We start from the raw sequence: 23,961 nt of genomic DNA, 5'->3' as shown, positions 1-23,961 counted from the left end.
TCTCCGTTCTAAATGGTTTACCCCATATTCTGAACAATTTTGTCTAACAATAGTGTATGTGTATTTGTGTTGGTATTAGTATAGTTTTATTAGTGTACAGAGATCCATTTTTAAACATTTGTTTTGTATGTTGTCCAAGCAAGTCATACGTCTGAGTTGGATGATCAGCCATGATCATATTGGATGGCGGTGCAGGCTCGAAGGGCCGAATGGCCTCCTCCTGCACCTATTTTCTATGTTTCTATGTTTCTGTCACGTCACAGGTATATAGAAAGTCACAGGTATATAGAAAGTCACAGGTATATAGAAAGTGCAGATTAAAAAAAGTGCGAGGGCCTCAGTGAGGTAGGTCGGAAGAACGTGAATTTGGCCTCAGCAAACGAGGGCATGATAGTGGCCCAGCGGTAACGTTGCCGACCATCGATCACCCTTTCACACTAGTTCTATGTTATCTCACTCACCTGCACACGGAGGGGGGGGGGCAATTTATAGAGGGCCGGGTCTTTGGGGAGGTGGGTGGATACCAAAGCACCTGGAGGAATCCCACTTGGTCGCAGGGAGAACAGGGCACAACAGCACGCTGGGGCAGCGGTAGAGTTGCTGCCTGGCAAGCGGCAGAGATCCGGGTTCGATCCTGACCTCGGGTGCTGCCTTTGTGGAGCTTGCACGTTCTCCCCTTGACCACCTGCACTTCCTCCGGGCGCTCCGGTTTCCTCCCACGTCCCAAAGGCGTGGGGGTCTGTAGGCTGAAAGGCCCCCTTTGTAAAATCGCCCTCGTGTGTAGTGAAGCGGATGAGAAGATAGAACTGGCGATCGATGGCCGGCATGGACTCAGTGGGCAGAAGGGCCTGTTTCCACACTGGAGCTCAAAAACTAAACTAAACTAAAACTCAATGCTGGGTCTATTCAAGACTCTGGTAACCGCGGGGAAGAATCTGGTGTTGCGTTGCTTTCAAACTTCAGCTGAACGTCAGAGAATATCCGGGATGTGAAAGGTCTTTGGTAAGGTCGACAGTGTGAAGGATAGCTTACATTGGGCAGCTTACAACCCAGCCATATGAATGTTGATGCCTCTAACTTCGTAACTCTTGCCTTCCCTCCATCTCCGTCCCTTCCCCCCTCCCCCTAGCGGTCCTGCCAGTTCCACTGTCCGCACCCATACGTCCCTTCGCCATCACCTCTTGCACAGCCAACAATGGACCATTGTGGGCTCCACCTTCCCTCAGTCATCGGTGCCGGCTCTGATCTGTTCCGAACCTTTTCATCCCTTAGTTTAGCTTATTGTCACGTGTACCGAGGTACAGTGAAAGGCTTTTGTTGCGTGCTAACCAGTCAGCGGAAAGACAATACATGATCCCAATCGAGCCGTCCACAGTGTACAGATACATGATAAGGGAATAGCATTTAGTGCAAGGTAAAGCCAGTAAAGTCTGATCAAAGATATTCTCTCTCCCCTGGCTCTCAGTCCCAAGATACTGAGTTGGATGATCAGCCATGATCATATTGAATGGCGGTGCAGGCTCAAAGGGCCGAATGGCCTACTCCTGCACCTATTTTCTATGTTTCTATGTTTCTAAGATGGATCTCGACCTAAAACGTCACCTATTCCTTTTCTCCAGAGATACTGCCTGTCCCACTGAGTTTAGTTTATAGTTTAGAGATACAGCGCGGAAACAGGCCCTTCGGCCCACCGAGTCCGCACCGACCAGTGATCCTACGCACATTAACACTATCCTACACACACTAGGGACAATTTACATTTATACCAAGCCAGTTAACCTACAAGACTGCACGTCTTTGGAGTGTGGGAGGAAACCGAAGACCTCGGAGAAAAACCCACGCAGGTCACGGGGAGAACGTACAAACTCCATACGGGCAGCACCCGTAGTCGGGATCGAACCCGGGTCTCCGGCGCTGCAAGCGCTGTAAGGCAGCAACTCTACTGCTGCGCCACCATAGAAACATAGAAATTAGGTGCAGGAGTAGGCCATTCGGCCCTTCGAGCCTGCACCGCCATTCAATATGATCATGGCTGATCATCCGACTCAGTACCCTGTACCTGCCTTCTCTCCATACCCCCTGATCCCTTTAGCCACAAGGGCCACATCTAACTCCCTCTTAAATATAGCCAATGAACTGTGGCCTCAACTACCTTCTGTGGCAGAGAGTTCCAGAGATTCACCACTCTCTGTGTGAAAAATGTTTTTCTCATCTCGGTCCTAAAAGATTTCCCCCTTATCCCTAAACTGTGACCCCTTGTCCTGGACTTCCCCAACATCGGGAACAATCTTCCTGCATCTAGCCTGTCCAACCCCTTAAGAATGTTGTAAGTTTCTATAAGATGTCAATCTTCTCAATCTTCTAAATTCTAGCGAGTACAAGCCGAGTCTATCCAGTCTTTCTTCATATGAAAGTCCTGCCATCCCAGGAATCAGTCTGGTGAACCTTCTCTGTACTTTCTCTATGACAACAATGTATTTGGAGCGCCGAGTTACTGCGGCACGTTGCGTCATGATGTATAGATGTACGCCTCTGTGTAATCTCTCTCAATCCTGGGGCGGACCAGTTGCCAAATTAAAAATCGGTGCACTTGTGGGACTTGGCAGGAGTCGCTGGAGATATGCTGTTTGAGGAAGTGGAGGCATTGCTATGCTTTCTTGGCCCTGGTATCATTGTGGTTGATGCTACATACACCGGGGAACTTGCTAATTATCTGTGTAACATCGACACCACTTGTCAAATGTAACATGTTGATAAAGGTCCATGCATGTTTAACAGCGAGCTGCCTCTTGCCTTCATGCTAAGCAAAGGTGTACATTCCTATGGTGCACAAAAATGCTGGAGAAACTCAGCGGGTGCAGCAGCATCTATGGAGCGAAGGAAATAGGCGACGTTTTGCGCCAAACCCCTTCTTCAGACTGATGGGGGTGTGGGGAGGGCCTACTTTCAAGGTGTACATTCCTATGTTGACCAGTAGGTGGGGTGCGTATGAAACAGTAGGTTACCATGTGTAGAGAAAATACACATCTATAAAATACACAGCGGAACAAAACACAATGAGACAAAGTGATAGTTAAAGCACCACCTTGCTGTTCATAGCTCAGAGATACAGGACAATGAGGGAGCATCGAGCAGTTTTAATAAGTTTTACAATAAGAAACCAGTCTGAAGAAGGGTTTCGGCCCGAAACGTTGCCTTTTTCCTTCGCTCCATAGATTCTGCTGCACCCGCTGAGTTTCTCCAGCATTTTTGTGTACGTTTCCGAGGCTTATTCAGTGGCCCAGCGGTCGAGTTGCTGCCTAATGCCCCTGTCCCACTTAGGAAACCTGAACGGAAACCTCTGGAGACTTTGCGCCCCACCCAAGGTTTCCGTGCGGTTCCCGGAGGTTGCAGGTGGTTGCCGGAGGTTGCGGGTGGTGGAAGCAGGTAGGGAGAGTGACAAAAACCTCCGGGAACCGCACGGAAACCTTGGGTGGGGTGCAAAGTCTCCAGAGGTTTCCGTTCAGGTTTCCTAAGTGGGACAGGGGCATTACAGCGCCAGAGACCCGGGTTTCATCCTGACTATGGGTGACGTCTTTGTACATTCCCCCGCATGTTTTTTCCACGGGCGCCCTGGACCCTTTTCTGTTGCAGCCCTCCCACGCCTGTTCCTCCCGTTGAGGTCTTGTTGAATTGCTCTTTGTCAGAGACCCCCCCCCGACCCCCGACCCCCCCCCCCCCCCCGCCATTCAATATGATCAAGGATGATCATCCAACTCAGTATCCCATCCCTGCCTTCTCTCCATACCCCCTGCTCCCTTTAGCCACAAAGGCCACATCTAACTCCCTCTTAAATATAGCCAATGAACTGTGGCCTCAACTACCTTCTGCGGCAGAGAATTCCACAGATTCACCACTCTCTGTGTGAAAAATGTTTTTCTCATCTCGGTCCCAAAAGATTTCCCCCTTATCCTTAACCTGTGACCCCTAGTCCTGGACTTCCCCAACATCGGGAACAATCTTCCTGCATCTAGCCTGTCCAACCCCTTAAGAATGTTGTAAGTTTCTATAAGATCCCCATCTCAATCTTCTAAATTCCAGCGAGTACAAGCCGAGTCTATCCAGTCTTTCTTCATATGAAAGTCCTGACATCCCAGGAATCAGTCTGGGAATGTGGCGTTCCCCAGCCCTGCACTAGTGGATACATCCACTGCAAATACCCAGGCTTTCACTATTGAGCAAGTTTCAACGAGGCCCCTCCTCATCCTTCCAAACTCTGGCGAGTTGAGGCCCAGTGCTGTCTAATGCTCCATCCCTCCTGATGCTCGACAGTGGCCCTGACCCTCAGCACTCGCTGGAATCATCTGTCTCTGTCACTGGCGTGGCTTGCCCCACCTCTGTCTGCCTTCACTGTCCACGTCTTCATTAACTCCACTTAACGTTAGTTGTCTACACAGGGAACTAACTTGCAAGTTATTAATTAAACGTCTGCAGAGCAAGCGCTGATTAGAGGGAGGGAGGGGAGGGGGGGTGGGGGGGGAGGGGGGGGGGGGGGGGGGAAAACACCAGTCCCTTTGCAAGTATCTTTGCTAAAAAAATTGCAGACTGTTTTGAAAGGGCGCTTCTAAATTACACCGCTGTTATTCGGAGATCAGAGATGTCGATGGGTGTGTGGAACGAGCTGCCAAAGGAGGCAGGGACTATCCCGACGTTCAAGGAACAGTTAGTTAGACAGGTACATGGATAGGATGGGTTTGGAGGGATTTGGGCCAGACGCAGGCAGGTGGGACTAGTGTGTAACATAGACATAGAAACATAGAGAATAGGCGCAGGAGTAGGCCATTCGGCCCTTCGAGCCTGCACCGCCATTCAATATGATCATGGCTGATGTAGCTGGGATATTGAGCAAGTTGGGCCGAAAGGATCTGTCTCCACGCTGTGTCACCCGATGACTCTATGACTCCAAACCGCGATGACCTATTGCTCATTTTTTATAGATGAGAGTAGCAAGCATTTAATTGTCCTATGTGGGACACATGACAATTAACTCTCTTGAATCTTGACTTTTCGCCCACTCTGAGGAATGACGAGGAGGTACAACCTCTCTCTATGACCAGCCCGAAATTTTTTTTGCCAGCAGTCCAGTTGTCGCTAGGTTTGGTGGGACAGACCAGGGCAATAAGGACCATTCTCACCCCGGTCACTCCCTCCTCTCCCCTCTCCCATCAGGCAAAGAGGTACAGAAGTGTGAAAACGCACACCTCCAGATTCAGGGACAGTTTCTTCCCCAGCTGTTGTCAGGCAACTGAATCATCCTGGCTTCCATCGAGCTCATTGGAGACCTTTGAGCTATCTTCAATCGGACTTTACTGGACTTTATCTTGCATTCAATATATTTCCTGCGTTTGTTTACGGTGGAAGGCTTGATTGCATCTAGTCACATATTTTCTTTCTGCTGACTGGATAGCATGAGACAAAAAAGCTTGTTGTGGCACGGTGGTGCAGCGGTAGAGTTGCTGCCTCACAGCGCCAGAGAACCCGGGTTCGACGCTGACTACGGGCGCTGTCTGTACGGAGTTTGTACGTTCTCCCCGTGACCTGCGTGGGACTTTCCCCGGGTGCTCCGGTTTCCTCCCGCACTCCAAAGACGTGCATGTTTGTGGGCTAACTGGCTTCGGTAAAATTGTAAATGGTCCCCGGCGTGCCTGGGATGATGTTGGTGTGCGGGGATCGCTTGACGGCGCGGACTCGGGGGGCCGAAGGTTTGGTTTCCGCGCTGTATGTCTAAACTAAACCCGGCAAAAAAACTAAACTAAACTTAAGAATAAGGGGTAAGCCATTTAGAACGGAGACGAGGGGACACTTTTTCTCACAGAGAGTTCGTCAGTCTGTGGAATTCTCTGCCTCAGAGGCCGGTTCTCTGGATACTTTCAAGAGAGAGCTAGATAGGGCTCTTAAAGATAGCGGAGTTAGGGGTTATGGGGAAACACTTTTTCTCACATATAGTGGTGAGGAGGCAGGTTCTCTGGATGCTTTCAAGAGAGAGCTAGATAGGGCTCTTAAAGATAGCGGAGTTAGGGGTTATGGGGAAACACTTTTTCTCACAGATAGTGGTGAGGAGGCAGGTTCTCTGGATGCTTTCAACAGTGAGAGCTAGATAGGGCTCTTAAAAATAGTGGAGTCAGGCGATATGGGGAGAAGGCAGGAACGGGGTACTGATTGGGGATGATCAGCCATGATCACATTGAATGGCGGTGCTGGCTCGTAGGGCCAAATGGCCTACTCCTGCGTCTATTGTCTATTGTCTAAACTATATATACCCAAATCGACTGAAACTCATTATAGAAGGGAGTGTTTTGCAAGCGGTTACCAAAGCAAGTCGTGAGTTGGAGTGGAACCGACAAACTGCACCCTCCCACCCGCTACACCAGGGTCCCCCCCCCACCCCTCCCCGGCTGGTTTGAATGTAAACAAGGGACAATGATAAGGGAGATGGTGGGTTCTGGGCCGCTCCGCTCTCCAATAAATCACCGCAGCCCAACGTGTCCGCTCTGCACAAACTTCCTGCCTGCGCTGAAGGAACTGAGTGACGCTCCGTGTCAAGTGTGGGAATCAAGGATGTTGTTCGGCTTTCCCCGAGCAGCTGGGAAACGTGCCACCGTTCAGTTTTTCTTCCTTTTTCATTCAGCGCGGAAACAAACCAGGCAGCCTCGGCCCACCGACCGAGTGAGTCCGCGCCGACCAGCGATCACCCCCACCCCCACCCCCCCACACACACACTAACGCTACCCCACACACACTAGCGACAATATTTTTTTTACATTTGCACCAAGCCAATTAATTCGCAAACTTTGGAGTGTTGCGGGTGGAACCAAAGATCTCGGAGAAAACCCACCCAGGCCACGGGGAGAATGTACAAACTCCGTACGGACAAGCACCCGTGGTCAGGATCGAACCCGGGTCCCTGGCGCTGTGAGGCAGCAACTTTACCACCGTGCCGCCCTTGATCGTGAAGATTATTTACTCATCTGTCGTCCCGATCGTGAAGATTATTTAGTCTTCAGCCCGAAACAGGCCCTTCACATCACGTTCACATCAATTTTCCTTGCCCACCTCACATCCCCCCCCCCCCCCCCCCCCCCCCCCCACCCCACCCCCCCAACAAGACCCTTCCAGAAGCCTACATGCTTGGCGCAGTTTACAGCGAGCAATTTGCCCGCTAACCTGTACGTCTTTGGGATGTGTGAGAGAACTGCCTAGGGCCAAGGCAATGGATATTTTTTATAGACAGACATTGGCAGACTCTTGGGACCAGAGGACACAGCCTCAGAGTGAAAGGACGCTCCATTAGGAAGGAGATGAGGTAGGAATTTCTTTAGCCAGAGGGTGGTGAATCTGTGGCATTCATTGTCACAGACGGCTGTGGAGGCCAAGTCGTTGGATATTTTTAAGGCAGAGATAGATAGATTTGTGATTAGTACGGGTGTCGGCAGGAAATGGGGTTGAGAAGGGAAGATAGATTGGAGCGGTGGATTGGAGCGGCTGGGCTTATACACTCTGGAATTTAGAAGGATGAGAGGATATCTTATTGAAACATATAAGATTGTTAAAGGTTTGGACACGCTAGAGGCAGGAAACATGTCCCCGATGTTGGGGGAGTCCAGAACCAGGGGCCACAGTTTAAGAATAAAGGTTAAGCCATTTAGAACAGAGATGAGGAAAAACGTTTTCACACAGAGAGTGGTGAGTCTGTGGAATTCTCTGCCTCAGAGGGCGGTGGAGGCCGGTTCTCTGGATGCTTTTCAAGAGAGAGCTAGATAGGGCTCTTAAAGATAGCGGAGTCAGGGGATATGAGGAGAAGGCAGGAACGGGGTACTGATTGGGGATGATCAGCCACGATCACATTGAATGGCGGTGCTGGCTCGAAGGGCCGAATGGCCTCCTCCTGCACCTATTGTCTATTGTCTATTGATTATGGAGAGAGTGTCGGGGTGGGGGAGGTCATGGGGGGTGGTGAACACACGGCAGGGATGGGGGGGGGGGGGTCTGAAGAAGGGTTTCGGCCCCGAAACGTCGCCTATTTCCTTCGCTCCATGGATGCTGCTGCACCCGCTGAGTTTCTCCAGCACTTTTGTTGATGGTTGAGCAGCCTATTACTGCTCCAAGAACTAATTTGAACGTATATCTGCAACAGCAGCATAAGCACCCTGCAGAATTAAATACAACCCCAAGTGTGCACGATATTTATCTCTGAACGGACCTTGCCAGGCAGGGTTTCAGATTCAGTTTCTGAAGTGATTTTTAGAATGAGTCTTTCCCTCGTCTCTCGCCCAGACAGGTGTCGACACATAAAAAAATTAAATCGGCGCAGGGCGATGTGGCAATGCTGACGCCACAGAGTGCTGGAGTAACAGGCGGGACAGGCGGCATCTCTGGAGAGAAGGAATGGCTGACGCCTTGGGTCGAGACCCTTCTTCAGACCGAGGGGATAGAGGAACCAGGAGATACAGGAGGAGATAGAAACGTCACCCATCCCTTCTCCCCAGAGACGTTGCCTGTCCCGCTGAGCTACTCCAGCACTTTGTGTCTGTATCATCAGTTAAATGGCATCAAGTTGGGAAAAGAGGAAGTACAACGGGATCTGGGGGTCCTTGTTCATCAGTCAATGAAAGTAAGCATGCAGGTACAGCAGGCAGTGAAGAAAGCGAATGGCATGTTGGCCTTCATAACAAGAGGAGTTGAGTATCAGAGCAAAGAGGTCCTTCTGCAGGTGTACAAGGCCCGAGTGAGACCACACCTGGAGTATTGTGTGCAGTTTTGGTCTCCAAATTTGAGGAAGGACGTCCTTGCTATTGAGGGAGTGCAGCGTAGGTTCACAAGGTTAATTCCCGGGGTGGCGGAACTGTCATATGTGGATAGAATGGAGCGGCTGGGCTTGTACGCTCTGGGATTTAGAAGGGTGAGAGGGGATCTTATTGAAACATATAAGATTATTAAGGGTTTGGACACGCTAGAGGCAGGAAGCATGTTCCCGATGTTGTGGGAGTCCAGGACCAGTTTAAGAATAAGGGGTAAGCCATTTAGAATGGAGATGAGGAAAAACATTTTTACACAGAGAGTTGTGAGTCTGTGGAATCCTCTGCCTCAGAGGGCGGTGGAGGCAGGTTCTCTGGATGCTTTCAAGAGAGAGCTAGATAGAGCTCTTAAAAGTAGCGGAGTCAGGGGATATGGGGAGAAGGCAGGCATGGGGTACTGATTGGGGATGATCAGCCATGATCACATTGAATGGCGGTGCTGGCTCGAAGGGCCGAATGGCCTACTCCTGCACCTATTGTCTAAAACAGCATCTGCAGTTCTTTCCTACACACAAGGTTGATGCCATGATGGTTTGGTATGGAAGTCTTCTGGAGTTACTTGCTGATCAACTCTCTTGAAGATGGTACAGGGTGAATAGGTTGCTGTTGGATGACAATAATAGACCATGCGATTTAGCAAACGAGGAACGGTTGATGAAGCACTTTTGGCTCATAGGGTCATCGGTGATAAGAGCAGAATTAGGCCAGTCGACCCATGGAGTCTACTCCGCCATTCAATCATGGCTGATCTATCTCTCCCTCCTAAGCCCATTCTCCTGCCTTCTCCCCATAACCCCTGACACCCGCACTAATCAAGAATCTATCTACCTCCATCAATTGACGACCTCCACGGCCGTCTGTGGCAATGAATTCCACGGAGTCTTTGCCATCTGACTCAAGAAATCCCTCCTCATCTCCTTTCTAAAAATACATCCTTTTATTCTGAGGCTGTGCCCTCTGGTCCTAGACTCTCCCATTAGAGGTAACATCCTCTCCACATCCACTCCAGCCAGTTCTTTATATATATCATATATATTAATGAGTATATATATATATATATACTCATTAATTCATGGTGTGGAAGCAGGCTGACTTGCCCACACCACCAATATAACATGTACACCATCCTTCTCTCAACCACGTTCCACTGCCATCTCCTCATAACCCCTGATACCCTTACGAAACACGAACCTGCCAATCTCTCTAAGTGGTGTCGGAAGGAACTGCAGATGCTGGTTTGTACTGAAGATGGACACAAAGTGCTGGAGTAACTCGGCTGGACAGGGAGCGTCTCTGGAGAGAAGGAATAGGTGACGTTTCTGGCCGAGACCCTTCTGTAGAGTGAGAGTTTTGGGGGGGGGGGGGGGAGAAGGGAGATCAGAGGTTGTGAAAAGGTTCAGAACAAGCCAGAGCCATGTACTGAAGGAGGGAACCCGGAGCGCCTGGCGAAAACCCACACGGTCCCAGAGAGAACATACATACTCCGTATAGACAGCAGCCATAGTCAGGATTGAACCCTGGTGTCTGGTGCTGTAAGGCACCTCTATGTTGCCCTTTAGAGACAGAGAATGGAACCAGGCCCTTCGGCCCACCGTGTCCCTGCCGGCCATAGATCAACCTGTTCACCACTAGTTGTATGATACCCTGCTTTCACCTCCACTCCCCCGACACACCAGGGCCAATTTACAGAGGGCCAATTAACCTACAAACCCGCACATCTTTGGGATGTGGGAGGAAACCGGAGCGCCCGGAGGAAACCCACGCGGGTCACGGGGAGAAACGTAACAAACTGCGTACAGACAGGCACCCGTGGTCGGGATTGAACCCGGGTCTCCGGCGCTGTAAGGCAGCAACTCTACCGCTGCGCCACCGTGCCGCCCTGCACCGGCAGAGACTGCGACGAGCCTCATCAACAGATGCACAGGCGAGAGGCGGCAATGTGGAAGTAAAACCTCAGCTGGGTGGCTAAATTCGGCAAGGTCTAACCCTACGAAAGTACTGCTATGATGTCAAGGCTCGTATCAGCCTTGGTGTTGCAGGGCCACAGAGGTCCGTCTGAGGGCGGCACGGTGGCGCAGCGGCGGAGATCTTGCCCGTGACCACGTGGGTTTTCTCCCCGTGCTTCAGTTTCCTCCCACATTCCAAAACAACCGCGTACGGGTTTGTAGGTTAGTTGGTTTCAATAAAATCGTAAATTGTTAGTGTGCGGGGATCGCTGGCCGGCATTGACTCGGTGGGCCGAAGGGCCTGTTTCCACGCTTGTGTGTTTTTAAGGCGGAGGTTCGTATATTCTTGATTAGTACGGGTGTCCGGGGTTGTGGGGAGAAGCCAGGAGAATGGGGTTAGGAGGGAGAGGTAGATCTGCCATGATTGAATGGCGGAGTAGACTTGATGGACCGAATGGCCTAATTCTACTCCTATCCCTTATGAACATGACATGATTGAATGGCGGAGTAGACCGGATGGGCCGAATGGCCTAATTCTGCTCCTATTAGTTATGAAGTTGAGGGACCGAGTTCAAGGTAGCGGTTGGGCAGGTTAGGACAGCGGAGGAGGCTGGAAGATGATGCTGTACAGGAGTATACAATCATGAGTTTGTGTGTATGTGTGTGTGTTTGTGTGTGCACAGATGCGGGCGTGGGCTTATTGCTGCCTTAGTTTAGAGATACAGCGTGGAAACAGGCCCTTCAGCCCACACCGACCATCGATCCGCGCACACTAACACTATCCTACACACACTAAGGGACAATTTACACTAATGCCAAGCCAATTAACCTGCAAACCTGTGCGTCTTTGGAGCGTGGGAAGAAACCAGTGCATGCAGAGAAAACCCAGGCAGGTCACGGGGGGAACGTGCAAACTCCGTACAGACAGCACCCGTGGTCAGGATGGAACCCGGGTCTCTGGAGCTGTGAGGCGGCAACTCTACCGCTGCTCCACCGTGCTGGGCCCGGCTTGTTGCCAACTCCAGTTGTTTAGTTTAGTTTAGGTTATGTTACCAGGCAGCATGGTTCACATTCTTTCTGTGCTATCCCACTTTCCCACCCACTCCCTGCACACCAGGGTCCAATTAACTCACAAACCCCGCACGTCCTTGGGACGTGGTCCAGAACCAGGGGCCACAGTCTTAGAATAAAGGGGAGGCCATTTAAGACTGAGGTTGAGAAAAAAACTTTTTCACCCAGAGAGTGGTGAATTTCTGAAATTCCCTGCCACAGAGGGCAGTGGAGGCCAAGTCACTGGATGGATTTAAGAGAGAGTTAGATAGAGCTATGAGGGTCTGGTGGAATCAAGGGATATGGGGAGAAGACAGGCACGGGTTATTGATTGGGGACGATCAGCCATGATCACAATGAATGGTGGTGCTGGCTCGAGGGGCCGAATGGCCTCCTCCTGCACCTATTTTCTATGGTTCTATTTTTCTATGAAACTGGAGCACCCGGAGGAGAGCCAAGAAAATTAAACGGCATGAAGTTTAGTTTAGCTTATTGTCACGTGTAGCAATGTACAGTGAAAAGCATTTGTTGAGTGCTGTCCAGTCAGCGGAAAGACAATACATGATTACAATCGAGCCGCCCACAGTGTACAGATACATGATAAAGGGAATAATGTGTTACTGCAAGATAAAGTCCAGTAAAGTCTGATCTGATATTCTCCATTAAGATAAATAATAGTTCAGGACCGCTCTCTGGTTGTGGCAGGATGGTTCAGTTGCCTGATAACAGCTGGGAAGAAACTGTCCCTGAATCTGGAGGTGAGCGTTTTCACACTTCTAAACCTTTTGCCTGATGGGAGAGGGGAGAAGAGGGAGTGATCGGGGTGCGACTGGTCCTTGATGATGCTGCCGGCCTTGCCGAGGCAGCGTGAGGTGTAGATGGAGTCGGAAGGGAGGTTGGTTTGTGTGATGGTCTGGGCTGCGTCCACAAGTGACACAGTGTGGAAACAAGTCCTTCGGCCCAACCTGACACACCGGACAACATGTCCCAGCTACACTAGTCCCACCTGCCTGCGTTTGGTCCATATCCCTCCAAACCTGTCCTATCCATGTACCTGTCTAACTGTAGAAAGGGTTGGGATAGTCCCAGCCTCAATTACATCTTCCGGCAGCTTGTTCCATACACCCACCACCCTTTGTGTGAAAAAATTACCCCTTGGATTCCTATTAAATCTTTGCCCCTTCACCTTAACCCTATGTCCTCCGATCCTCGATTCCCCTACTCTGGGCAAGAGATTCTGTGCATCTGCCCGATCTGTGAAAATTGCCCAACGCATCACCGGTTCCTCGCTCCCCTTCCATTGAGTCTGTCCAAAGCAAGCACTGTCTGCGGAGGGCGCTCAGCATCGCCAAAGACTGCTCTCACCCCAACCATGGACTGTTTACCCTCCTGCCATCCGGGAGGCGCTACTGGTCTCTCCGTTGCCGAACCAGCAGGTCGAGGAACAGCTTCTTCCCGGCGGCTGTCACTCTACTCAACAACGTACCTCGGTGACTGCCAATCACCACCCCCCCCCCCGGACACTTATTATTATTTATTCAAATCATTTGCTATGTCGCTCGTCCAGGGAGATGCTAAATGCATTTCGTTGTCTCTGTACTGTACACTGACAATGACAATTAAAATTGAATCTGAATCTGATCTATTCCTCTCATGATTTTATACACCTCTATAAGATCACTTCTTTACTCAGAGGGTGGTGAATCTGTGGAATTATTTGCCACAGAAGGCGGCGGAGGCCAAGTCAGTGGATATTTTTAAGGCAGAGTTAATGGCCTGCCCCACTCAGGCGATGTTTTGGGCGACTACAGGCGACTGCCACCAAATTTTCAAGATGTTGAACATTTTTCGACGACAGTGGTGCCAATTTTTGCTGTCGTAGGTTGTCGCCAAGTATCGTAGGTGAATTCCATTAAAACTAGTCGCTCACAGTCGCCTAAAGAGTCACCTAAGTGGGACAGGCTCAATAGATAGATTAGAAACATAGTAACATAGACAATAGGTGCAGGAGTAGGCCATTCGGCCCTTCGAGCCAGCACCGCCATTCAATATGATCATGGCTGATCATCCAACTCAGTATCCTGTACCCACCTTCTCTCCATACCCCCTGATCCCTTTAGCCATTAGGGCCACATCTAACTCCCTCTTAAATATAGCCAATGAACTGTGGCCTCAACTACCTTCTGCGGCAGAGAGTTCCAGAGATTCACCACTCTCTGTGTGAAAAATGTTTTTCTCATCTCGGTCCTAAAGGATTTCCCCCTTATCCTTAAGCTGTGACCCCTTGTTCTGGACTTCACAACATCGGGAACAATCTTCCTGCATCTAGCCTGTCCAACCCCTTAAGAATTTTGTAAGTTTCTACAAGATCCCCTCTCAATCTTCTAAATGCTAGCCGAGTCTATCCAGTCTTTTTTCATATGAAAGTCCTGACATCCCAGGAATCAGTCAGGTGAACCTTCTCTGTACTCCCTTCTTGATTAGTACGGGTGTCAGGGGTTATGGGGAGAAGGCAGGAGAATGGGGTAAGGAGGGAGAGATAGATCTGCCATGATTGAATGGCGGAGCGGACTTGATGCGCCGAATGGCCTAATTCGGCTCCTATTCCTTATGACCTTATGACTCCTCATCCTCCTGATGTTATTTCTTACCTGGGTAGGATTTATAATTAGCAAATGGAATGGGGTTTTCGACTGTGGAGATACATTTTAGATTGTACGTTTTCACTAACGCACTTTTCTTTTGCTCCTTCATTTCCACAGGTGATCGGAGTAACGAGCGCAGAATACATTCCCAAAGGGACGAGGTTTGGGCCGCTGGTGGGCGAGGTCTTTACCGACGAAACCGTCCCGAAGAATGCAAACAGAAAGTACTTTTGGAGGGTGAGTTGTTAAAAAAATAGATACATTAGACAATAGACAATAGGTGCAGGAGGAGGCCATTCGGCCCTTCGAGCCAGCACCGCCATTCAATGTGATCATGGCTGATCATCCACAATCAGTACCCTGTTCCTGCCTTCTCCCCATATCCACTGACTCCGCTATTTTTAAGAGCCCTATCTAGCTCTCTCTTGAAAGTATCCAGAGAACCGGCCTCTGAGGCAGAGAATTCCACAGACTCACAAGTCTCTGTGAGAAAAAGTGTTTCCTCGTCTCCGTTCTAAATGGGTTACCCCTTATTCTTAAACCAGTGGCCCCTGGTTCTGGACTCCCCCCCCAACATCGGGGGTGGGGGAATCCAGAACATTCTTGCTGATGCACTTGAACGTTTACCAAATAAACTGGGCGGCACAGTCACGGTGGCGCAGCGGTAGAGTTGCTGCCTTACAGCGAACGCAGCGCCGGAGACCCGGGTTCGATCCTGACTACGGGTGCTGTCTGCGCGGAGTTTGTACGTTTCCCCCCGTGACCTGTGTGGCTTTTCCCCGAGATCTTCGGTTTCCTCCCACACTCCAAAGGCGTACAGGTTTGTAGATTAATTGGCTTGATAAAAATGTAAAAAATAGTTTGGTATTAATTTGTCCAACTTCCAGTATAGTCCCTGGTGGACACTTCGGAAGTGACAAGTGACAAGGTACAAGGTACGGTGGCCTTACGGTAGAGTTGCTGCCTTAAAAAGCCCTGTCCCAAGGTACGAGTTCATTCCAAGACCTCTCCCGAGTATAAAAAAAATCAAACTCGTGGTAAGCACGGAGAATGAACGTAGTGGGTACGTTGGAGCTCGGGGACGTCTCTTAGCGCTAACGGCGGGTACTCGGGAAGACTCGCTAACGGCAGGTAAGCACGGGAAGACTCGTGAAGATTTTTCAACATGATGAAAAATGTCCACGAGAGCCCCGAGTACCGACGAGTGGCCATTACCGTAAATCTCCGAGTTCGAATCAGGGCAAACTCGGGAGAACTCTTGGAATGAACTCGCACCGTGGGGCAGGGCTTTAACAGCGCCAGAGACCCGGGTACAATCCTGAACACGACTACCGGTGCTGTCTGTACGTAGTCTGCACGTTGTCCCCGTGACCTGCGCGGTTTTACTCCAAGTTCATCGGATTCCTCCCACACTCCAGTGACGTACAGATTTGTAGGTTAATTGGCTTGGTGCAAATGTAAAAATTGCCCCCTAGTGTGTGTAGGATAGTGTCAATGTGCGGGGATTGCTGGTCGGCGCGGACTAGGTGGGCCGAAGGGCCTGTTTCCGCGCTGTATCTCTACAGTAAACACTAAACAGGCTGAAAGGGCTAGTCACTTCCTGTTTGTGATCTTGTGTGCGTGTCTGTACCAGATGGCTTCCTTTGAAGTCCCATGTATGTACAAAGTAGAGACTTACACAGAAAATTAAGCTGAGTAATAAGTGTCTGGGTCTCAGGGGATAGGAATGCCAAGGGTGACATTTTGTTGAACATGACTTCACTTCTGCACAAGTTTTTTCGATTAGTTTAATTTAGTTTAGAGCTGCAGCGGGGAAACAGACCCTTCGGCCCATCGAGTCTGCACTGACCACCGATCCCCCAACGTTAACACTTTCCTACTCACATTAGGGACAATTTTACATTTACGTTTCGTTTCGTTTTTTTAGTTTAGAAATACAGCGGGGAAACAGACCCTTCAGCCCATCGAGTCCGTGCCGACCAGCGATCCCCACACACTTAGTACCATCCTACATACTAGGGACAATTTTACATTTATGCCAAGCCAATGAACCTACAAACCTGAACGTCTTTGGAGTGTGGGAGCAAACCAGAGGAAACCCACGCAGGTCACGGGGAGAACGTGCAAACTCCGTACAGTCAGCACCCGTAGTCGGGATCGAACCCGGGTCTCTGGCGCTGTAAGGCAGCAACTCTGCCGCTGCGCCACCGTGCCGTCCAGCAGTAAAGTGCCAGAGACCCGGGTTCGATCCCCACTACGGGTGCTGTCAGTACGGAGTTTCTCCCCGTGACCTGCGTGGGTTTTCTCTGGGATTTTCAGTTTCCTCTCGCACTTCAAAAGACGTGCAGGTTTGCAGGTTAATCGACCTGGTATACATGTAAAATTGTCCCTAGTTTGTGGGATAGAACCAGTGTGCGGGGATCGCTGGTCGGTGGGCCGAAGGGCCTGTTTCCGCCCAGTATTTCCAAACAAGAAAAACTAAACTAAACTGATTCCACTATTGTTGACGTCAGAACTGAAGGAAGACATTACCTGGAAAAGGAAATGACTGAGTTGTTGTTTGGAGACATGTCAGATGTGCAACTATTAATCAGAACTAGTTTGTGCAAATATCCTGGCTTACACTCTCCTTGCCTTCCCTTCCCTCCCTCCCGACTCACAATGATGATGGCTGACTCACCAAGGATGTATGGTTTAGTCTAGCTGAATGATACAGCATGGTCCTTACTCTAGACTACTTGGGAGATACAACGCAGAAACGCAGGCCCACCGAGTCCGCGCCGACCAGCGATCACCAGTTGGCACGAGTTCCACGTTTCACGCTAGGCCCCAATTTGCAGAGGCCAATTTACCTAGAAACCCGCACGCCTTTGGGACGTGGAAGGAAACCGGAGCACCCGGAGAAAACCCACGCGGTCCTAGTGGAAAATATTTATTTTGCAAACGATTCCCCTTTCCTAATTTCTTCGTAATTCCCATTAAAGGGAAAAGTCTTAAGTGGGAAAGCTAGATTAGTGTGAGTTTCTAGGACTGACCAATCAGTTTTCAACGTAAGGCCGTCATGACGTTTTAACGGTAGACAAAAATGCTGGAGAAACTCAGCGGGTGAGGCAGCATCTATGGAGCGAAGGAAATAGGCAACGTTTCCTATTTCCTTCGCTCCATAGACGCTGCCTCACCCGCTGAGTTTCTCCAGCATTTTTGTCTACCTTCGAATTTCCAGCATCTGCAGTTCCTTCTTAAACATGACATTTTAAAGGCTAGTTTGAAACACCCCATAACCCCATAAGTCAATGGATATTTTTTAATAATAATAATAATAATAATACATTTTATTTATGGGCACCTTTCAAGAGTCTCAAGGGCACCTTACAAAAATTTAGCAGGTAGAGGAAAAACATGTAAGGGGAATGAAATAAATAGTAGAGACATGACTAGTACACAAAGTAAAGACAGAATTCAATTCAAAACACAATATGAGGCAATTAATGCACAGATGAAAAGGGAGGGGGACGTGGGGCTAAGGATAGGCAGAGGTGAAGAGATGGGTCTTGAGGCGGGACTGGAAGATGGTGAGGGACACGGAATTGCAGATCAGTTGGGGGAGGGAGTTCCAGAGCCTGGGAGCTGCCCTGGAGAAGGCTCTGTCCCCAAAACTGCGGAGGTTGGACTTGTGGATGGAGAGGAGACCGGCTGATGTGGATCTGAGGGACCGTGAGGGTTGGTAGGGGGAGAGGAGGTCAGTGAGATATGGGGGGGCCAGATGGTGGAGGGCTTTGTAGGTGAGGACCAGGATTTTGTAGGTGATCCGGTGGGAGATGGGAAGCCAGTGAAGTTGTTTGAGGACTGGAGTGATGTGATGCCAGGATTTGGTGTGGGTGATGAGTCGGGTGGCTGCGTTCTGGACCAGTTGGAGTCGGTTGATGTAGGTGGAGCTGATGCCAAGGAGAAGTGAGTTGCAGTAGTCCAGTCGGGAGGAGATGAAGGCATGGATGAGTCTTTCAGTAGCGGGCGGTGTGAGAGAGGGTCTGAGTTTGGCGATGTTGCGGAGGTGAAAGAAGGAGGTTTTAATGACATGGCGGATGTGAGGCTCAAGGGAGAGGGTGGAATCAAAGATCACGCCAAGGTTGCGGACCTGGGGAGATGGGGAGACAGTGGTGCCGTCGATGGTGAGAGTGGATAGATTCTTGATTAGTACGGTTGTCAGGGGTTATAGGGAGAAGGCAGGAGAATGGGGTTAGATAGATCAGCCATGATTGAATGGACTTGATGGGCCGAATGGCCTAATTCTGCTCCTATCACGTATGAACTTATGAATATATAAAAATAGTACGAGATTGTGTGCTGACTCAGAGTTAAGTGTCATTCAGGCTGTTTACACCTTAGGTTCCACGAGTTTTAATATTCAGTCATTTGTGACTTGAGGTTTGGCCTTAATTCGAAAATAGTTCACGTCCACGATTGCAAAACACATTGCAGATTACCAGAAAAAAGTTCATTTCGAAGAAGTCAATGGGATTTTAATAGTTTTTTTTGCTCTCACCCTCTCACTCCTTCCTGTCCCACCCCACGTTGTGGAAATTAGACTTGAAAAGCAGCCGGCCTCTGTCTCAAGTCGCCTTTCTGAAACCCCGTCAGAGCGAAGCAGTAACAGTGGAAAGTTGCGCCGAGCTTAATCTCCCTCGAACGCAGAGTGCCCCGTCATGGAAGCAGCACAGTCACCCGTTCCTGGAAATCCGTGAGAGAGTGAGAGAGAGAGCGAGAGAGAGAGAGAGAGGGAGAGAGAGAGAGAGAGAGCTTCATTCGCGCTAAACAAAAAACTCTTCCAGTTTCTCATAACAAAACGCACGCCACGCTGTGATGCAGGCCGACTTGATGAACCCACGCACTGCACCGCTAATAAACACCCCTCCCCTCCACCCTTCCTCCCTCCCTCTCTCTCCCTCTCTCCTTCCTCTCCCTCCCTCTCTCCTTTCTCTTCCTCCTCTCTCCCTCCTGAAATTTTCACTGTAACAGGAAGCATTGTGTGTTTAGAATGAAGATAAATTTGAGTAAGAATAAATGAGTGAATGAGTGAATGGATGAGTGAATGGATGAGTGAATGAATGTATGAATGGATGATTGGGTGAATGAATGAATGTGTGAATGAGTGAATGTATGAGTGAATGCATGAGTGAATGAGTGGATGGATGAATGAGTGAATGCATGAATGAATGTTTGAGTGCATGAATGAATGAATGCATGATGATTGAGTGAATGAGTGGATGTATGAATGAGTGAATGATTGATTGAATGAATGATGAATGAGTGAATGATTGAATGTATGATTGAATGAGTGAATGATTGAGTGAATTAGTGAGTGAGTGAATTAATGAATGAGTGAGTGATGAATGAATGAGTGAGTGAGTGAATGCACGATTGAGTGAATGATTGAATGAATGAATGAATGAATGAATGAATGATGAATGAATGAATGAATGATTGAGTGAGTGAGTGAGTGAATGAATGAATGAATGAATGAATGTATGAATGAATGAATGATGATGAGTGAGTGAGTGAGTGAGTGAGTGAGTGAGTGAGTGAATGAATGAATGAATGAATGAATGAATGGATGGATGAATGAATGAATGAATGAATGAATGAATGAATGAATGAATGAGTCTTCAACTTATCGAGTCTACACACAAGATTAGCAGTTGTCCTGCCGGAGCTCACCACACCTCTCGGCATCTGCATACAATGGTGTCAGACTTGTCGCTTCTTGAGCGTGGCGGTGGAAAGATTGGTGGAAATAAGGGCTGCGATCGACGTGAATGCACTTTCCTTGACCCCCCCAATGAATGAATGAATGATACGTTATTGTCACACCTGACAAGTCACATGTTTTGCCTGCCCAAGGGTATGCAAAGAGTGGCCACATAAAGGGCACCGCCAAAGTAACAAATCCGTCTTTATCCCCCACCTCCCTCCCCTCCTCCCCTCACAGCAGTCCCACCACGCCAGATCCTCTGTCCTCCCCCCACCCCACCCCCCCCACCCCCCCCCCCCCCCCCCCCATTCCCCTCAGGCAGAGAGGCAACTAGTAGTTCAAACGAGAGGAGTGCAATCTGTAGCAAAGTGCCACATAATCACAGATACACAGAAATGCTGGAGAAACTAAGCGGGTGCAGCAGCATCTATGGAGCGAAGGAAATAGGCGACGTTTCGGGCCGAAACCCTTCTTCAGACCTTATAATGCCACATAATCACAGTGTAGACGCACATTCTGCCGGAGTTCGGGCTTTGATCTGCTTGCGGCCAGCTGCTGGACTGTGTATAATATACATTGGAGGAACAGCAACTCATATTTCACTTGGGCAGCTTCCAACCCAGTGGCAGGAATATTGACTTCTCCAACTTTAAGTAACCCTTGCTTTTCCTTTCTCTCCTTCCGTCCCTCCCCCATCCCAGTCTGACTATCCTCCTGATGATGATTCCTCATTGTCACCTTCCCCTCAGCTAACAGTGAACATTTCCTTATCACCATCTGCTTTGATTTGTCCTTTTCACACCTTACCCTTCCATATCTCTCGAGTAACTAGTGCCGGAGTAACTAGTGCCGGAGTAACTAGTGCTGGAGTAACTGGTGCTGGAGTAACTGGTGCTGGAGTAACTGGTGCCGGAGTAACTGGTGCCGGAGTAACTAGTGCCGGAGTAACTAGTGCCGGAGTAACTAGTGCCGGAGTAACTAGTGCTGGAGTAACTAGTGCTGGAGTAACTAGTGCCGGGTGCCAGAGTAACTAGTGCCGGAGTAACTAGTGCCGGAGTAACTGGTGCTGGAGTAACTGGTGCTGGAGTAACTGGTGCTGGAGTAACTGGTGCTGGAGTAACTGGTGCTGGAGTAACTGGTGCCAGAGTAACTAGTGCCGGAGTAACTAGTGCCGGAGTAACTAGTGCTGGAGTAACTAGTGCTGGAGTAACTAGTGCCAGAGTAACTAGTGCCGGAGTAACTAGTGCCGGAGTAACTAGTGCCGGAGTAACTAGTGCTGGAGTAACTAGTGCTGGAGTAACTAGTGCTGGAGTAACTAGTGCCGGAGTAACTAGTGCTGGAGTAACTGGAGTAACTAGTGCTGGAGTAACTAGTGCTGGAGTAACTAGTGCTGGAGTAACTAGTGCTGGAGTAACTAGTGCCGGAGTAACTAGTGCCGGAGTAACTAGTGCCGGAGTAACTAGTGCTGGAGTAACTAGTGCCGGAGTAACTAGTGCTGGAGTAACTAGTGCTGGAGTAACTAGTGCTGGAGTAACTAGTGCCGGAGTAACTAGTGCTGGAGTAACTAGTGCTGGAGTAACTAGTGCTGGAGTAACTAGTGCTGGAGTAACTAGTGCCGGAGTAACTAGTGCTGGAGTAACTAGTGCCGGAGTAACTAGTGCCGGAGTAACTAGTGCCGGAGTAACTAGTGCCGGAGTAACTAGTGCTGGAGTAACTAGTGCTGGAGTAACTAGTGCTGGAGTAACTGGTGCTGGAGTAACTAGTGCCGGAGTAACTGTAACTAGTGCCGGAGTAACTGGTGCTGGAGTAACTAGTGCTGGAGTAACTGGTGCTGGAGTAACTGGTGCTGGAGTAACTAGTGCTGGAGTAACTAGTGCTGGAGTAACTAGTGCTGGAGTAACTAGTGCTGGAGTAACTAGTGCTGGAGCTGGAGTAACTAGTGCTGGAGTAACTAGTGCTGGAGTAACTAGTGCTGGAGTAACTAGTGCTGGAGTAACTAGTGCTGGAGTAACTGGAGTAACTAGTGCTGGAGTAACTAGTGCCGGAGTAACTAGTGCTGGAGTAACTAGTGCTGCTGGAGTAACTAGTGCTGGAGTAACTAGTGCTGGAGTAACTAGTGCTGCTGGAGTAACTAGTGCTGGAGTAACTAGTGCCGGAGTAACTAGTGCTGGAGTAACTGGTGCTGGAGTAACTGGTGCCGGAGTAACTGGGTGCTGGAGTAACTGGTGCTGGAGTAACTGGTGCTGGAGTAACTGGTGCTGGAGTAACTAGTGCTGGAGTAACTAGTGCTGGAGTAACTAGTGCTGGAGTAACTAGTGCCTGGAGTAACTAGTGCCGGAGTAACTAGTGCCGGAGTAACTAGTGCTGGAGTAACTAGTGCTGGAGTAACTAGTGCCGGAGTAACTAGTGCCGGAGTAACTGGTGCCGGAGTAACTAGTGCCGGAGTAACTAGTGCCGGAGTAACTAGTGCTGGAGTAACTAGTGCCGGAGTAACTAGTGCTGGAGTAACTAGTGCTGGAGTAACTAGTGCTGGAGTAACTCAGCGGGTCAGGCAGCATCTGTGGGGAACATGGATAGGTGACGTTTCGTGTCAAGACCCTTCATCAGACTCAACCTGAAACGTCACCTATTCCTTTTTCTCCAGAGATCCCACCTGACCCGCTGACTTAATCCAGCACTTTGAGTCTATCTTTGGTGTAAACCAACATCTGCAGTTCCTTCCTATAGAGTTTTAGACTACAGGCCCTTCGGCCCACCGAGCCCGCTCCGACCTGCAATCACCCGTTCGATACTATAGACAGTGGCACAGCGGTAGAGTTGCTGACTCCCAGCGCCAGAGGCCCGGGTTTGATCCTGTCTGTTGGTGCTTTCTGTATGGAGTTTGTACGTTCTCCCAGTGGCCCGTGTGGGTTTTCTCCAGGTGCTCCGGATTCCTCCCAAACTCAAATCCAAAGACATACAGGTTTGTTGCCTAATTGGCTTCGGTAAAAATAAATTGTCCCTGGTGTGTACGGGGTGGCCGCTGATCAGTATGGACTCGGTGGGCCGAAGGGCCTGTTTCTGCGCTGTATCTCTTTCACGCAGAGAGTTGTGAGTTTGTGGAATTCTCTGCCTCAGAGGGCGGTGGAGGCCGGTTCTCTGGATGCTTTCAAGAGAGAGCTAGATAGGGCTCTTAAACATAGCGGAGTCAGGGGATTATGGGGAGAAGGCAGGAACGGGGTACTGATTGTGGATGATCAGCCATGATCACATTGAATGGCTCGAAGGGCCGAATGGCCTACTCCTGCACCTATTGTCTTTTGTCTATCTCTAAAGTCTAAAGATTAGGGACAATTTACAGAAGCTAATTAACCTGCAAAGCCGCGCGTCTTTGGAGTGTGGGAGGAAACCGGAGCAGCCGGAGAAAACCCACGTGGGTCACGGGGAGGACGTACAAACTCCGTACAGACAGCACCCGTAGTCGGGATGGAACCCGGGTCTGTGGGGTATTGGCAGCAACTCCACGGCTGCGCCAGCACTCAGCTTTGTGCGTGGGAGTGGCGTGGGGTTTGGGCAGGGGTGGGCGGTGGGGAAACAGAGAGCGTAGATTCAGTTTGAGTCTCCTTTGACGTCAGCCCTTGCTGGTGACTCAACACACAGTGTGCATTTATAGGCAGATTTTCATCACATCACAGCTGTCTGCGGTCTCTCTCCCCTCAACATTGTCTCGTCAACGGCAGTCCCGCACGGCATCACAC

General features: G+C 49.7%; 1 protein-coding gene across 1 annotated transcript in view; it reads left to right on the top strand.

Moving 5' to 3' along the window:
• The window catches only part of LOC129696911 (PR domain zinc finger protein 1-like), an 18,675-nt gene extending 2,692 nt beyond the window's left edge, over positions 1-15,983 (top strand). Inside the window, exon 2 of the mRNA XM_055635010.1 lies at positions 14,593-15,983. Within this exon, the coding sequence (XP_055490985.1) occupies positions 14,593-14,724 (132 nt within the window). The 3' untranslated portion in view covers positions 14,725-15,983. The remainder of the gene's footprint in view (positions 1-14,592) is intronic.
• Positions 15,984-23,961: the final 7,978 nt, after the last annotated feature.

This window comes from Leucoraja erinacea, chromosome 5 (genome assembly GCF_028641065.1).
Source record: "Leucoraja erinacea ecotype New England chromosome 5, Leri_hhj_1, whole genome shotgun sequence".
Lineage (NCBI taxonomy): Eukaryota > Metazoa > Chordata > Chondrichthyes > Rajiformes > Rajidae > Leucoraja > Leucoraja erinaceus.
The sequence above is the reverse complement of the archived record's forward strand: the minus strand, read 5'-3'. Positions and strand labels throughout refer to the sequence as shown.